At 36.9% G+C, this 16,376-nt stretch overlaps 1 protein-coding gene across 1 annotated transcript in view; it reads left to right on the top strand.

Annotated features, from left to right (window-relative positions):
* Positions 1 to 16,376, top strand: part of LOC115215773 — a 124,191-nt gene that overhangs the window by 54,953 nt on the left and 52,862 nt on the right. Inside the window, exons 18-19 of the mRNA XM_036505701.1 lie at positions 2,176 to 2,228; positions 9,923 to 10,066. Of these exons, the coding sequence (XP_036361594.1) occupies positions 2,176 to 2,228; positions 9,923 to 10,066 (197 nt within the window). The remainder of the gene's footprint in view (positions 1 to 2,175; positions 2,229 to 9,922; positions 10,067 to 16,376) is intronic.

The following is a 16,376-nucleotide window of genomic DNA, read 5'->3' as shown; positions in this document are numbered from 1 at the left end:
AATATTGCTGTCATATCCATTTTACTACTAGAAATATAGTCACTCTTAGACCTGAGAACTTAAAACATCACATGAACAAACACAGTTTCATTCATGTTGCCGATGTGTTTAATCTCCTTTTCTGCACTCGTTCTTCTCTTTCACTTTCAATCCATATAGATTGAAAGTGTCATCTGCAACAAATACAATATATTGATTTCTAATGCTTTTATACTTCACTGTACTTCTATGATTTATTGATTTGAGACAGACACACTGGCAGACATCCTCCACCCGTCCACACTGCTGGTTCCTCTGGTCTGATTCCCTTCTACTCACCTCATATCCCAAATGTCCAGCCAGTCACATCATCACTACAATTTTTATCTCTTCTCATTCATATCCACACCAATCACCCTTCCCTCTCTTCTAAAATGCAAGTAGCTCTTCTGCAGCAAGAAACCTGTTCTGCTGTGCCACCTCCTTTCATACTTTATCCCTTCACCTCCTAGTATAAAACTGCCTCTCTCAATAAGCATGGCAACCTCACTAGTGCTGGTGTCACAAAAACCATGCACCTAGTACATGCTGCAAAGTTGCAAAGTGGTTAGTTTTAGGAAGGGTATCCAGCCATAGAAAATGCTCCAAAGCAGATACTAGGGTACAATGCAGTCTTAGGACCCAATCAGACTGTCCAACCTACATCAGTATGAAACATAGACCTTATGATTATGATAGTGGTGGTGGTGGTGGTGGTGGTGGTGGTGGTGGTGGTGGTGGTGGTGGTGTGGTGGTGGTGGTGGTGTGTGTGTGTGTGTGTGTGTTAGTCTCCCACCACTTGATAACTGGTGTTATTTTGTTTACACCTCTGTAACTTGCTGGGTCAGCAAAAGATAGATAGAAGTATCAACCTTGAAATAGGTACCTGAGGTTAATTTGTCCAATTAAACCCTACAAGGAAGTGCTCCAGTATGGCCATGGCCCAGTGTTGAAACAAGTGAAAGGAAAAGACTATTTGAGGTTCATATGTCTGAAAATTAAAACTAAGCACTCTGAAGGTGAGGGGTTTTAGACTCATGAATCTAAGTTTGTAGTTTGAGTTTCCAGACCAGGCAGTGCATTGTATTACAGGGTAAAATTTCTCCTTATTCCAATCCACTCAGTCAGAAATGAGTACAAGTAACTGTTGGGGGAGGGTGGGTGAATCTTGCAATGGACTGGCATCCCCTTGAGAAAGTAGTTATATACTTTCAGTCACTTATACAGTATGGAAGTTACAAGCTCTGGCTTTAATAAACCTGTGAGACTTGAGATAGACCTAAAACTGTGTATAAAACAATCTACATACACGATGATAAATCTGTGTTTCATAAATATCTTCTAAATCTTTATTTATTATGAAATAGCTATACTTACAATTGATACACTGAATTATTTTCTGGTTTTAAAATAAATTCATGTGCTTTTAATGGACAAAAGCTATTGTTTAAAAGCTATACATTTACTATATATAAACTTGCAACTCAAAACTGTTTTTACATCTCACATTTGTATTTTTATGTATGCTTTTATTCTTTAGGCACAGGTATGGTAGTGTGGTTAAGAAATTCACTTCATGGTTCTAGGTTCATTTCCCCTTTACTAAAAGCACCCAAGGATCAGTAGGTGGTCTTAAATCAGGGAACACAGTCTTTTGAATGGACTTTCCTCTTTACCCACTTTAAGCCAAAGCTGCAGATAAAAACCTAAATGAAGTTTTTTTCTGAATATTTATTAGAGCATGGTTAGAGGGGAAGAGTGAAACTCATCACCATTTTTGACAGGCCTCCAAGACTAGGGTGGGGCAAGAAACCATGGCTCATGAGTTTGCAGCAGCAGGAAGAAGCAAATGAATAAACTAAGTTATCATCAGATGGGGAACTGAATTCAAATATTTGTAACAGTGAATTTTGCTTAAGGGACCCAAGGGTTAGATGGTGGTGTTGGATTTTCATCTATCCAACTTCATTCAAAAAAGTTGAGTAAAGCCAAAGGTTTGGTAGAAAACACATGCTTCAAGATAACATGAATTGAGAGACAGTTCAGAACCATGTGAAGGCTAAGCAAAATTTTTTAACCACACAGACTTCAATGCAAGGAATACAATATTTTCAAATATTTTTACTATGCTTCTTCTTCTTCTTCTTCTTCTTCAAGATCACCTGAAATATCAGAAAGAACATTATGAAAATGCAGCACAGAGTAGGCCGGTAAGATAATTTTAAAGCATAACATTTATTTCATTATCTAAAAATATTACGGTGGCACATAAAAAGCACCTATAACACTCTTGAAGTGGTTGGCATTAGGAAGGGCATCCAACTGTGGAAACATTGCCAGATTAGATTGGAGCCTTGTGCAGTCCTCAGTCAAACCGTCCAACCCATGCCAGCATGGAAAACAGACGTTAAACGATGATGATGATTATATATACTGACAAACAGACAAGTTTAGGGTACATTAAATAAGGGACCATTAGGAAAAATAGGTTCTTTTAAAATGGTCATCTGTGTACTGTACTTAACCATTGAAAGCCATATAGATGAGGTTTTGTATGAGAGAAAATGTTTTCATAGACATGTATTAAAAATGTAATAAATATCAAAGAGATTAATATTATCCTAACAGTGACTCACAAGAATATCAGACATGTTTCAGCCTTCTTGGGAGTTGTCAATAATGTGTACCTACTTTTTGCAAGTGTAAATGAAATTTTTAACACAACATGTCTATGAAGAGATTTGTTTCTCTCAGATATCAAGTATGACACATAAATGGCTATTTTAATTTAATGCTTTTTCAGTTGCTTACACCAAGATAATTAGTTTTATTTATTTATCAATTTAAAAAAAAATTTAATTTATAGTATTTCCATATGGGAAAGCAGTTTCAGATATGAAACGGATGGGGTTTTTATAACCTCCACAAACAACAGGCAAGAGAAATAAAGATAATTTCAAAGCTACAAAACAGTAATTCTAGAAGAAGACCATAAAAACTGTTTTATGCTTGACCAGATGTTGAGAGGAGATAGCTGTTGGCCGTAAACTAATATTTCAATAACTTACAACTGTGAAATGGTGAACACAGTAAAGCAGCACTGAACTATAGTCTTTGTTTCCAGCTCAGCTTTTGGAATTTAAATATTGCTGAAGATGACACTTCTTTTTGAACCATCTTGAAGTCATCATTATCTTTGAAATGTCCAACCCATACTGGCACATGCTGGGTGGTTTGACAGAGCTCTAATGCCTGCTTTGGCATGGTTTCTACAGCTGGATGCCCCTTCCTAACACCACTTTACACAATGACACCAACACTAGAAAAGCCTTACTGCAGCTTGCAAGTCTAAGATCCCCTTTAAATGAAGAGGGTTAAAGTACAGAAGATGAGAGAGTTAAAGTAAGAAACAAAGGGCCAAAACAAAGCAGATTTCTTGCTGTAGAGGAGTTAACATGACTACTTTCATTATGAAAAGAGGGTGGAAGTAACCAGGGTAGAGCAAGAAACAAATAAAATGGTGATGATTAATCATTATATTCTTTCCAACTACTCACACCTACCCTTATATAATGCACTGTAGCCACATATCTCTACTATAGCATGACACACGTGGTCGTCCCCATCATACTTTAGCCTCTAAACACCTGGCATAGAACCACCTTCCACTTTTTCAAATACACTCCCACTTAGTCGAGGGTTAGCTTGTCTTGCAAGTTACTTGGTGGCCTCTCAAGTGTACGGGGTATGAAAAAGGTACACAATACACACTGTAAACTTGTTGACATTAGAAAGAGCATTCATAGAAACCATGCCAAAGCTGACACTGGAATATGACATAGTCCTTTGTCCTGTTGGATCCGATCAAACAGTGTGATCCATGCCTGCATGGAACAAGTATTTTAGCGGATGATGATGGTGAAGTGTTAGGATGGCCCCTTAGGATACAAGAATGTGAATATGGGTTAAGACAGAACAGGGAGTGAATGTTTGTGGGGAGAATGAGAGTTAGTTAGAGTTGAAGAATAAAGAGGTGGGGGCATATATAATGAAGAACAAGTTGAGGGCTAGTTGATGTTGGAGGGAAAGTAGGGAAGGCAAGTCAACAAAATAAATACCATGCATATAGTGTGGTTGATTCTATTAGCTATAATTCTTAACAATAAATGTATGCGCAACGTTATGACCAGTTCAAATATGTTTGTGGCATGTTCGAACTCTTAAGAAAGCCATTCACTGTTCTGTTACAGAGAAAATTTCTCACTGTAGGACAAATGGTATAAATACACCTAAATCAGCTTGCAGCGCCACCTACCCAGACTGTGAGATGCAAGCATTTGGGAGTGGTTATCTCCTCTTCAGTCACAGAAACAGGACAGGGTGCACAGTGATTTTATATTTATACACATCACTGCTTAGCACCCCAACACTATAATTTGTTTGTGGTGAGCCACCGATTAGCATTACTACTCATCATATGATGCCTGGAATAAGGAAGATTATCTCTCTGGTCAGCTCACAGCACACCCTGTCCTGTTTTTGTGACTGAAGGGGAGATAACCACTCTGAAATGCTTGCATTTCACAGTCTGAGTAGATGGCACTGCGAGCTGATTTAGGTGTACTTGCACCATTTGTCTACAGTGAGAAATTTTCTCCCTGACAAAACACAGGGAATGGCTTGTTTACGGGTTCAAACATGCCACACACATATTTGAACTGGTCATAACATTGTATTTATACACATCACTACTTAGCCCTCATACCCCATAATAAATTTATGGTCTAGTGTCAAAGGAAAATGCCAATGTTTTGATAACTGAAGGAATAAAGATCACTGCAAAGTGTCAGTTACTAAAAAGGACTAAAATACATAGGTGGAATCAGAGGACAATAACTAATTAAAAAAACTAACAATAGTTTTGGTGGTTAATAAATCACATATGTCATAGTAACCATTTTCTTTTTTTTCTTTTCTTTTTAAATGAAAAGAACAAATATAATTCTTTGCACAATTCAGTGCTTGCAGAACCAACAAAGAGATTGTTACAAGAGCTTCAAATGAATATTTACATAAATATTAATCCATTACAACAGATGTTCAATAATGAAAAGAGCAGAGAAAATAATCTGTTACTGAAAAATGCAAATTTATTTTTCCAAATATTAAAAAAAAATTTCTATCATTTGTATTAGTCCCAATTTACTTCTTTCTGAGAATCACCACTTAAACTACTTCTCCCAAATAAATCTTCCCCACTGAGGCAATGAAGGAGTTGCTACTTGAACAACTAGAAATAGCAGCTAAATCTTTGACAGATCACACCTTAACATCTTTAAAAAAGGAAGGACATATTAGAGAATGTAGTACTGGACACACTGTCTAAAAATAAGATATGATGGTTGCAGCTAGAACACTTTGAACATAGGCCTACTTTACTATTTCTGAACTTGGTCAAGTACCTTCTTGGGGGTATTATAGGCTCAGAAGAGGGTGGTAAATGTCAAGACTATGCTATGGGGTAGGGTTCTGAGTGCTTAATGATAGGAACTTGTTTTCCTTAGAAATAAAATATTTAACCCAGGTAATGTAATTATATTTTAAATACATTTTCAAAAACATCCTTTATTAACATTTAAATACAAGTTTGACATTGTTATCTGAGCAAAAAACATGACTGATGATACGACCAAGATCCAATATAATTCCCTTATAAGAGTCCTTTTCTTTAGTATTTTCCATAAAAATTTAACATAGATGGGATTTCTCCACATAAATATATGAAATAAAACCAAATATATGCTAGATGGGATAGTGCAAAAAAATATGAGAGATAAGACGCAGCACCTTTTTCATTTTTTATTGTTTGGAAAAGGGTATTTGTAAAAGACTGAGTTACAAAAGCATGAGAATCACTGATTTATACTTATCAGTGGTGATCTGAGGCCAAACAACAAAAACATGGACAACACATAACTAAAAGCCTTAACAAAACTTATAAATACTCGGTACAACAATCTCATAATCTTTTATATTTGTCATGCATCAATATCATGGCTTTAACTGTATCACAAAAGTTAAACTTCTTCTTTAGAGCCAGAAAATATTTGGACACTGAGGAGTTACAGACCTTCAAAGAACAAAGATGGACATTAAACACATGTTTGTGTGTGTGTGTGTGTGTTTATATATCAGAGACAGCACTTGCTACACATGAAAATATTTTAGGTTACATTTTTTTTTTCTTACCATATTTCTGTCTAAATACACTGCATTTGTTTCAATACATTTTTGAAAATAATGAAGATTTAATAAAATAACTTTCTCATTATTAAGCTGCTATTTGGAACATGAATTAGCAAGAAATTTTGAAGGAAGGTTTTTAATACAGATCATTAGATACACTGTATTGGTGTATCTAATTCCTGTGACAGGCTGGCATCCTACCCAGAGGGTAATATATATGCACCACAGGAACCAGGAAACCAGCCCTGTGAGTCTATAGGATTTGAGAAGACTTGTCGTAATGACTTCAGTCATTTTTCTACTGTATTTTTGTTTAACTACACCGTCTTTGTTTCAGTTCATAATAAAATAACTGTCATTTTAAGTTGATGTTTGGAACATAATCACTATGAAATTTTGATGGAAAGTTTTAATTTAGATCACTTTTAACCCTTTAGTATTTAAACCGGCCATATCTGGCCAAAATATTTAATCTGTTTTATGTTCAAACTGACCAGATCCAGGCCCTCACACCTACCCTACAATGTTATTCTACATTAAGTAATTACACCATCAAGATCTTGAAGATATGAGATAATGCATGATTAATTCAAATCAATGGGAATCAATAGACATTATGTTTGATTGAATAATCTGAACACTAAAGGATTAAACAAGAAAATTGTATCACTAAATTTGATGGAAGGACTATACTACCAATGAAGAGATTCTGCTCCTGGCTCAACTGCCCAGCATTGAAGCTGCTGTGACATGACACTTCCTTCACTGGGCAGGATATATATGTATGCCTCAAACACACCTGCTCCATCAACTCCTCTTTGCAGAGTTAGCCTCAGGCAGCAGACCATGTGGGGCCCCCAAATTTTGTTTTCAAGATCAGCTCAAGGCCACTCTACTCTGCTGCTCCACTGACCAAAATACCAGAGACAATCACCAAGGACTGCCCAAAATGGCAGCATGTCATCATAGAAGGGACAGACCTGATGGGAAATAACAGACATCAAGAGGCGGTGATCAGACATTGAAGACGCAAAGAGTAACTTGCACTTCCTTGCCCCCCCCCCATACCAACTCTCCCCTGTGGTAAATGTCCCTAGCTCTTTTATACTGCCATTGGCCAGAACAGCCACTGGCACCCTTTGCAACTACCAAGACGAAGAGGCTTAGTCACTTGCAAGAGATCTACTTGAATGGGGGTTAACACTACTAACACCACCAACTGTTTTTATCTTACTGGATATCTTCAGTGCAAAGTAGTTAGGGTCTAATAAAGATCACAGTTAATTATTACTAACTTTACAGAAGGAGAAAGAAGTACAAGGCGGTATAGAATGAAAACAATTCATTAGTAGTGTAAAGGATGTAGTAGTAGTAAGCTTAATTTGAAATTTACATACATGTGAACATATTAAGAGAACAATGTATTACTATAAGTATTTCATGCCAGAAAGCTACTTCAAGCTATCACTCTCTTCCTTAGCTGTTCTTTACTATTGTCACCTCCTGTCATCTTATACCATCCAGTTCATTCAATTTTTTCATTCTTTTGTTTTATGTTTGTTTTTCCACGATGATGTTATTATTATAATATGTTATTATCTGAAGCATTTTTTTACAACTGGGCACCTGACCTGACACTAAACCGTTCCTGTTTTCTATGGCTTTGATCATTTCAGAGTTATAGTAAGAGTCACTTGCTTGATGTATCATGCTGTGGGATTGGAACTGAAACCATATGGTTAGGAAGTGAACTTCTCACTCACACAACAATGTCACTCTCTTTCACAAATTCTAAACATTATCATCCAGAAATATAATAACATTTCCATATTAGTAGAGTTGTCTGATCAATAATTCTTGCAGAATTTCACCAGTTATATCCAGGTTCCAATAGATAGGCCTCGGTGTCATGATAAACATGGGTTGGATGGGTTTATAGCTCTTCAGAATTCATAGTTCTGAACTATCTCAGTTGTGTAACCCAAGCCTTTGTTAGTTGTTTAGTCCCTAAATCTGCCATGACTGAGCAGATCTATCAATTACCAGTAAACTGGCAGAGTCAGACAGAATGTTCTGCCAGTATTTATTTCAACTTTGTGCTCTAAGTTCAAATTCAGCCAAGGTGTACTTTGAGTCTCATCCTGTCAGGATTGATAAAAAAAACCCAGAAAAACCAAGGGCAATCAATTGGTAGAATTGTAAGAACATTAGATTAGATGCCTTGTAATATTTGTTTTGGTTCTTTGTAGTCTGATTTCAAGTCCCATCATGGCCTATCTGGGTGGCAGACTTAACCCAATACCCAGTTGAACACCACCACTTGGCTACCTTTAATAGAATCCACTCTACTGCAAGCATTCAGGCCAGGCTTCCAGTTCAAGGAGACTTTCCGTCTTCTTTCCCTCCCACCTAAAAGTTTCCAAGGCTTTGTAAAAAGTTCTGGGCACTACCTTCCCTCCTGATTGAAAAGATAAAAAAATCAAAACTTCCAGTCTTTTTGGAGTTCTTTTCTAAGTCTGTACACAAACGTAGCAGTGAGATTAAGTAGCTTATTTCTCAACTACATGGTCTTGGGTTCAGTCTCACTGCACGGTGCTTTGGGCAAGTGTCTTCAGCTTATAGCCCCAGCCAACCAAAGACTTGTGAGTGGATTTAGCAGATGGAAACTGATGTAGATATGTATACACACACACACATACACATATATATATATACACACATGTATATATATATATATATATATATATATATATATACACATATATATTTAAGCATCTTGAGAGAAAAGTTGAGCATAAGAGGCATTGACTGTGGTGTGCAAGAGCGATGACTGCACTGGTATGGTCATGTGATGTGCATGGAAAAGGACAGCTGTGTAAAGAAGTGCTAATCTCTAACTGTGGAGGGAAGTTGTGATAGAGGTATACCCAGGAAGACATGGGATGAGGTGGTGAAGCATGATCTTCAAATTTTGGGCCTCAGGGAGGCAATGACAAATGACCGAGACCTTTGGCTGTATGCTGTGCTTGAGAAGACCCATCAAGCCAAGGAAAACATAGTTGTGGCCGATGCTGGTGTCACATAACTGGCACATAAAAAGCACTTTTCGAGCATTGGGCTTTACGGAGGCAACGTGGCTGAAGCCAGTAGCACATGAAAAGCTCCTTTTAAGTGCTGGGCTTCACGGAGGCAATGACGAATGACCGTGGCATTATGTTGTGTGTGTGCGTGCATGTGTGTGTGCGCATGCGTGTGCACTGTCATGTCTTGACATTGTGTGATGGTTGTCAACCAGTTTTATGTGAAACACATGTCTGGCTATGGGGAAATATTAGCTGGCTTGGAAACAGGTGAAGGTTGGCAACAGGAAGCACACTCGGATGTAGAATATCTGCCTCAACAAACTGTCTGACCTATGCAAGCCTGGATAAGTGAACATAAAATGATGAGGATGAGTGTATTCCAAACTGCATAATCCAACATGTTATTTTAACAGTAGGACTTTGTGAGAGATTCAGCAGCTTTTTCTAGCAAGTCTATGGGTCATGTAAAGACTTTCTCACTGGCTCATCTTCCTTAGTTTACTACTGCTATAGGCATCTCATGCTGGCAAACACTAAGTAGTAATGTTACATTTCTGATTTACATTTATTTGCAGGAATATTCAGAAAGTTTAGTGTTTGAGAGAGTAGAGCGAAGGTGTCTAAGGAGTCCATTTAGAAGTTTTTCTGCAAGAACCAACAAATCCAAACTTTGCTTTTATAAAAGCAATAAAGAATTAGTTAAGCAAAGTAGCAGTGAAGTAAGTATTAAACAAGGTTTTCTATAAATATTTGAAGACTTGAATAACAGACATCACCATTATCACCTCTACAGCCATTGCAACCATCGTTATGTTTAGCCACACATGATATGAGTGTAACAGAAATAAACAGGAAACTGAATGAAAACAGGTGTTAAGTCACCTTTGTTTTGTACCAGAGGTTATGAAGGTTCTGATGAATGCATTTGGCAACATGAGGAAAATACAAATGTAGATACTGCAATACGTCATCATCATTTTACATGCTGTCATGGATTGGTTCAACAACATCACTGTATCCCTCACAAAATGTACACAATGAGCCTACATTTATATCTCATCCTACCCACCTTAGGTAAGGCTTCATGGCCCCAACTTTTACATAAAAAAAAAACAACATACCTAGCTTCAAACAAATACACTAGTCATCATCGTTATCATCATCATTTCCTCCATGCTGGCATGGGTCGTTGGATTGGTCCAAGGACGGCATCATGTTCCAATGTCTTACTTTGGCATGGTTTCTACACTTAATGCTTTTCCTTACACCAACCACTATACAGAGTATACTGGGTGTATTTTTCATGCCACCAGCACAAGTGAGGTTACTGTGCATCTTGCAAGATTACAAACCCCTGGAGAGGTGGCTTTATTGCTTGGAGATGAGGCGTTAAGGTATGAGAGAAGGGCCAGAGCAGAACAGGTTTTTTGCAATAGAGTTGGGGGCCACGTAGCTACTCACATTTCAGATGGGAGGCAGGGAGTGTTCAGGATTGAGCGAGGAAGAGATAAAAAGAGGTGATGGGGTATCTGTGTGGACTTTCAAGGTGTGAGGTGAACAGCACTATGGTGGGGACAGAAACTTACGCAATGGATATATATGATATCTTCTGTAACCAAAGAATTCCTTAAAATTTACATAATTTCAACTACCATCTGCAAAGCTATTGATGACGTTTCCAGCTACCTTCAAGTTAATAAAATATTAAACACAAACATCATCACAAAATGGTCCTTACTATCAATTAGCTCAACAATCCTGGGTAGAAAAGAGTAGCAATACATCTAGAATTACTATTTCCAAAATGGTGTGCATGTGTATATATACATATATAGATGTGTGTGTGGGGAGGGAGAGAGAGAGTATTTGGTGTTAGGGATAGAAACCAAACCAAAGTAGAAAAGGGAGCATGAAGCAGACCTTGGACCTGTAAGTTTCTGTCAAACCATCTAACCCATACCAGATGGAATATGGATGTTAAATGACAATGATGGTGGTATGTGTGTGTAACATGAAACAATAAAAGATGGACACATGGCTGTTAATGGCAACAAAACATTTATAAAATACTTATATAGAAGTATAAATATATCTTTAAGCAGAAAAACAAGAAAATCAAGAAAGTGAGAGTTCCTAATAATTCTTTATAGATAAGTATACATCAGGAGAGTTCATAATCTAATGACACAGCTAAAAGAGAGGATGATTCATGTAGTCCTTTGTAGTGGTTCTTCATGAATAGGCAGGTAAATATCAAGAGAGTTCATACTTGAACCTCACAAGTAAGAGGGCGGAGAATACAAGTAAACCTTTACAGCTGTTTCTGTGGTTTGGTGCTCAGTAAGTGCAGTATTGTGCTTTGTAAAAACATATATATGAAGTAGATTGGCATTAGCAAATATACATGAAATAACAAGTTCATATTCATCTCATCTTCTGAAAATAGGGTGAGTGTTCATACAATTTAAACTCACTTTTGTATAAGTATTTTATAACAGCTTTGATGCATTTGACAACTGCTTGTCCATCTTATATCTTATTTTATTGGATTTTCATTAACTCAATTGGTAATTTGCCTATCACCAACTCTTGTTTGCCTGGATTCCATCTCCCTTCATCTGTCATTGGGTTTTAGGTATCTGGTCTGGTCTGGTCTGGGCACTAATTGTCTGTATCTATTATATGCTGTTTTCTTAAAAATTTTTTTGATATTCTCACCCATTATATATATATATATATATATATCATCATCATCATCATCGTTTAGCATCCGTTTTCCATGCTAGCATGGGTTGGACTATATATATATATATATATATATATATATATGATGGACTCTCCTGTCAAAGGCAACGTATAAGTGTTCAGCTTCTGCTGAATGACCTTCACAAATGATTTGTTTACAGTGATCAAATGAATGTGCCGTACATTAGCTCACTCCCTCCATCAATTCAACGTTGCCTGAATAACAAGTATAAAGAATGCATTCACATGAAACATTTCACAAATAATCTACAATTTTTCGCATAGCTACATTCCTAACACCTGTTATTGTTTACCCATTGTTTTGCTTGTGTATGTATGCATGCATGCATTTGTGCCTCCTCTGACATAATGTGACAGTTGCAAATGACAACATTCCATCACAGGGAAATATTATCTTGCTTGGAAACAAGTGGGGATTGGCAACAGGATGAAGGGTAGCTAGTCATAAAAAAATCAAATCTGCCTTGAGGAATTCTATCAAACCCATACAAGCATGAAAAACTAGATGTTAAAGCAACAATAAGGATGACAATGATGATGTGTATGGAAAGGCACCGTCCTTTTGTTTGTTCTTTTCAATTTAACCTTCAAGACCTCACCTCCTCACCACAAAACAAACACACAGCCTTATATACAAATGACATCACAGATATCACACTGCATCATTAGCTAAATAGATGCTTCATGTCATCAAACACCAAGCTCTCTTCTTACTAGCCCCATCTTCACCACAAAAACTTCAATCTTCTAATAAAATCAAGCATTAACATAACATACACACATTATACATGTATGACAGCAACAAGAAATACAAAACAATCCCAAAACTTACCAGAAGGCCTTTACATGTTCCAACTTTTTGGTTGGTCGTTAAAAGTTTTCTTTTTCCATTTGTTTACAATACACTGTACTCTACCGCTTGGTGTTTTCTGTAAATATGCAGAGTATTGTTATTTCTTAAAAAATAAATGGATATAAATGGAGCGTGTATGTGTGTGACAGAGAGTGTGTGCATATATATATATGTATGTATGTATGTTTATGTCAGGTCACTTTCGAGTGCTACTGGTAACATGTAACCCAGTACAACCTGTTGCATGGTCGGGTTGTTGGCGACTAAACCGGCAACCCCCACCAAGCTTGCTTGGTGAGGAGGGTGTTTATTGGACACCCTGCTGGATGAAAAACAAAACCCGTCAAAGGGCGGAGGAACTCTTGAGAGTGAACGGCCATCCAATAAATGTCTTAAGGCTGTATCATGCGCGGAGACATAGAAATAATCGGACTGAATACCCAATTGCGCGGTTAAACCATTGGGAGTGAAGGACTCCTAGCCTTTGTTAGGGCATCCTTCTAGGAGAAGGTAACTCAGGTAACTGGGGTAACTCCGACATAAAACATGCGGCTCAGTGATTACCGATGATGTTGACTTGTTCTTCTTTTCGGATTATGACTGCTGTTGCTTAGTGAGTGGGATTGACTCAGTGCACAGCCTTTCCTCACTTTAAAAGAAAAACTTCTTGCACAGGCATTGCAGGATAACAACATTGATTACGCTTCGTGCAATAGCCATACTCGATAACGAGGGGGCAGCCACCATGTATGCATGTATATGATGATTAAGGTGTTCAGAAAGTAATTGTGTTTTTTCACCTCTATAAAATATAAATCAACCAATCACATCAGAGCCAAGGTCAAATGGATGGGAACTGTCTAGAAATAGTATATCGTCTCTTCTATCCGGTAGCGTGTCATTCAGTTATTTTGGTAATTAACCTCTTGGAGAATAAGAACTTTATGAAACAACATATTTGCCATTGCTTACTGTAGGAGTTTTGAAAGAAAAGTACTGCTATGAAAACATTTCTAAAGTGTATCCAGATGCAGTGAAAGCTTGTGCACATTAGCTGGGGTTTAAAAGGTTTAAAGGTGGCAATGGTGACACATCTGACAAGCCTTGCCCTGGAAGATAACCCACTCTGAATGACAACCTTTTGAATGAGACTGTTGTATCAGATCTACATCAAAGCACCAAAGATTTTGCATTAAAATTTAATGTGTCATGTTCAACTATCCATGAACATCTCAAGCAAATTGGGAAAATATGCAAAGAGGGAATGTGGGTCCCACATGAGCTTACACTTGAGAACCAAACACAATGTTTCACAATCTGCAGCAGTCTTCTAACCAGTTTTTTTCTGGTGATGAAAAATGGGTTTTGCATCACATCAGAAAATGAAAAAGACAATGGTTACCATACTTCCCCATTTGGCTGCAGTCATTGAAAATGACAGTAATTACATTCTTGATTAAAACTATTATTCAGATAAAAGTAGTTTACATTCGTTTTTATCCTTTCTGATAAAATGCAATTACTTGCTGAACACCCTAATACTATATATATATATATAATATATATATATATATATATATATATATATATATATATATATATATATATATATATAAATGAGGATGACAGCAGCTCATTTATTTTTTGTACATTGCTTCCAGGGCAACGAGAAAAGTCCCTTTAGTCATATAAGAGATATGGCTACCTTTTTGTACATCAATAAGCAAGTATTGTAACAAAGTGCTGACTATAAAATGTCAATATAGCTTGCAATGGCAGATGATGAAGCTAGCAGAGAATGTAGCTTGGCAGATAGAGATAATCAGCTAGCGTAAAGTAGGATTGGTAGTCTTTTGAAAGTTGATCAGTCCCACTTATGTCCCTGGCTATTATTTCATAGGAAAGGAAAAGGGAATGGAATTGGGTAGTCTTTTTCCCTTCCTATTTTAGTATTCCTGTTATTTGAATCTGTTGAAAATAAAAATATATATAAATTGACAGAATGTGATAAAAAAAAAACAAGGCAGTAAATAGATTTCATAATATTTATCAAGAAAAGGTCTTACAGCTGTTTCCAGAGACGGTCTGAGAAAATCTTTGAGTATTAATTATTGTAGAGAGTATATGAAATATGTATGTATGTATGTATGTATAGTGAAATACAACTTTTATTTTGTGAGATTTGAGGGAGATCTGGTTCCTATTTCTAGCACATTGAACAAGTGTGTTAGGGGCTTTTCCCTGCAGAAGTTAGTTGCTCATGGAATTTAAAATTCCCAAATGGGACTGAATTAGTGAAAGTTCATCTATGAATGTAAGACTTCAAAGCATTACCAACAACAAGGGTGCAAGCATGGCAGAAATGGTTAAGAAATCATTTGGTTCTAGTTCAATCCCACTGTGTGGTACATAGCAAACCATGGGTCAACCCATGCCTTGTGTAGAAACCCGTTAGATTGACTGTAATTGTAATTGAATTAAAAGGGACTGTGAGTAAACTTTTACCATCATACTCAATTCACTTTGAAGATGAAGTAATTTTTGTTTTGTTTTCAATGACTAACCATGACAACTGTCAGAAATCTCTCGTTCTTCCACTAACCCCCTTCCCTGCCACTGACAGTCTAGAGTGGAATGTTTATATCAGTCATGGACAACTTGCCACTGGGACATTGTAAATGGTGTACCTAACACCATTAACTTTTTTAGTAATGTGGCCCACCTGGTGATGACCCATGTCTCATACTTCTTGAAAAAGGTTGCCCAAGCTTGGTTTGGGCAAATACAGTACTTTGGTCTGTCAGAAACGGCAGATAAACAGTCTCCTACAAGAAATCTAATGTTCGTGTGCAAACTCAATAATTTGAATAAGCTTGTGTACTACCCTGGCTTCGTATCAGACCTGCACTTTCAATTATTAGTTCTACATTGGTGATTATGAGAATAATGGCAAAAGCTTTGACTTTCTGTGAGCTCATGGTGTTCTACCAAAAGCAGTTCCTATTGCAAAACAATGGTTTGATAAAAATATGTATAGCAATATTTGGCAAGGTATTTGTTCATTTCTTCCATTACAGACAAGAAAAATATACTTCACCATTTCTTCATTTAGGAGGTCAAGTTATACCCATGTATCTTAGACCACTACTGACCAATTACCCATCAGGATATAGATTCCGAGTCAAAAGACGAGGAAGAAGTGCTTCAGTTTATCCCTGCATTTCACTAAGATTAAAGAACATGTGGTATCTGATGATCATGTTCATTTGAAACACATCAAAAACTACAGAAGACAAAAAACAAAAAACGTACATTTCACCTTCAAAGAGAAACGGGTGTGACAGTAAAAAATTGGTGGGACAAGCTTTGTCATGCACCTAATTATGTTAAGAGTAAAAGTGTATGTGGGA

The sequence above is a fragment of the Octopus sinensis genome, linkage group LG9, assembly GCF_006345805.1.
Source record: "Octopus sinensis linkage group LG9, ASM634580v1, whole genome shotgun sequence".
NCBI lineage: Eukaryota > Metazoa > Mollusca > Cephalopoda > Octopoda > Octopodidae > Octopus > Octopus sinensis.
Note: the sequence above shows the minus strand (reverse complement) of the source record. Positions and strands in the feature narration are given on the sequence as shown.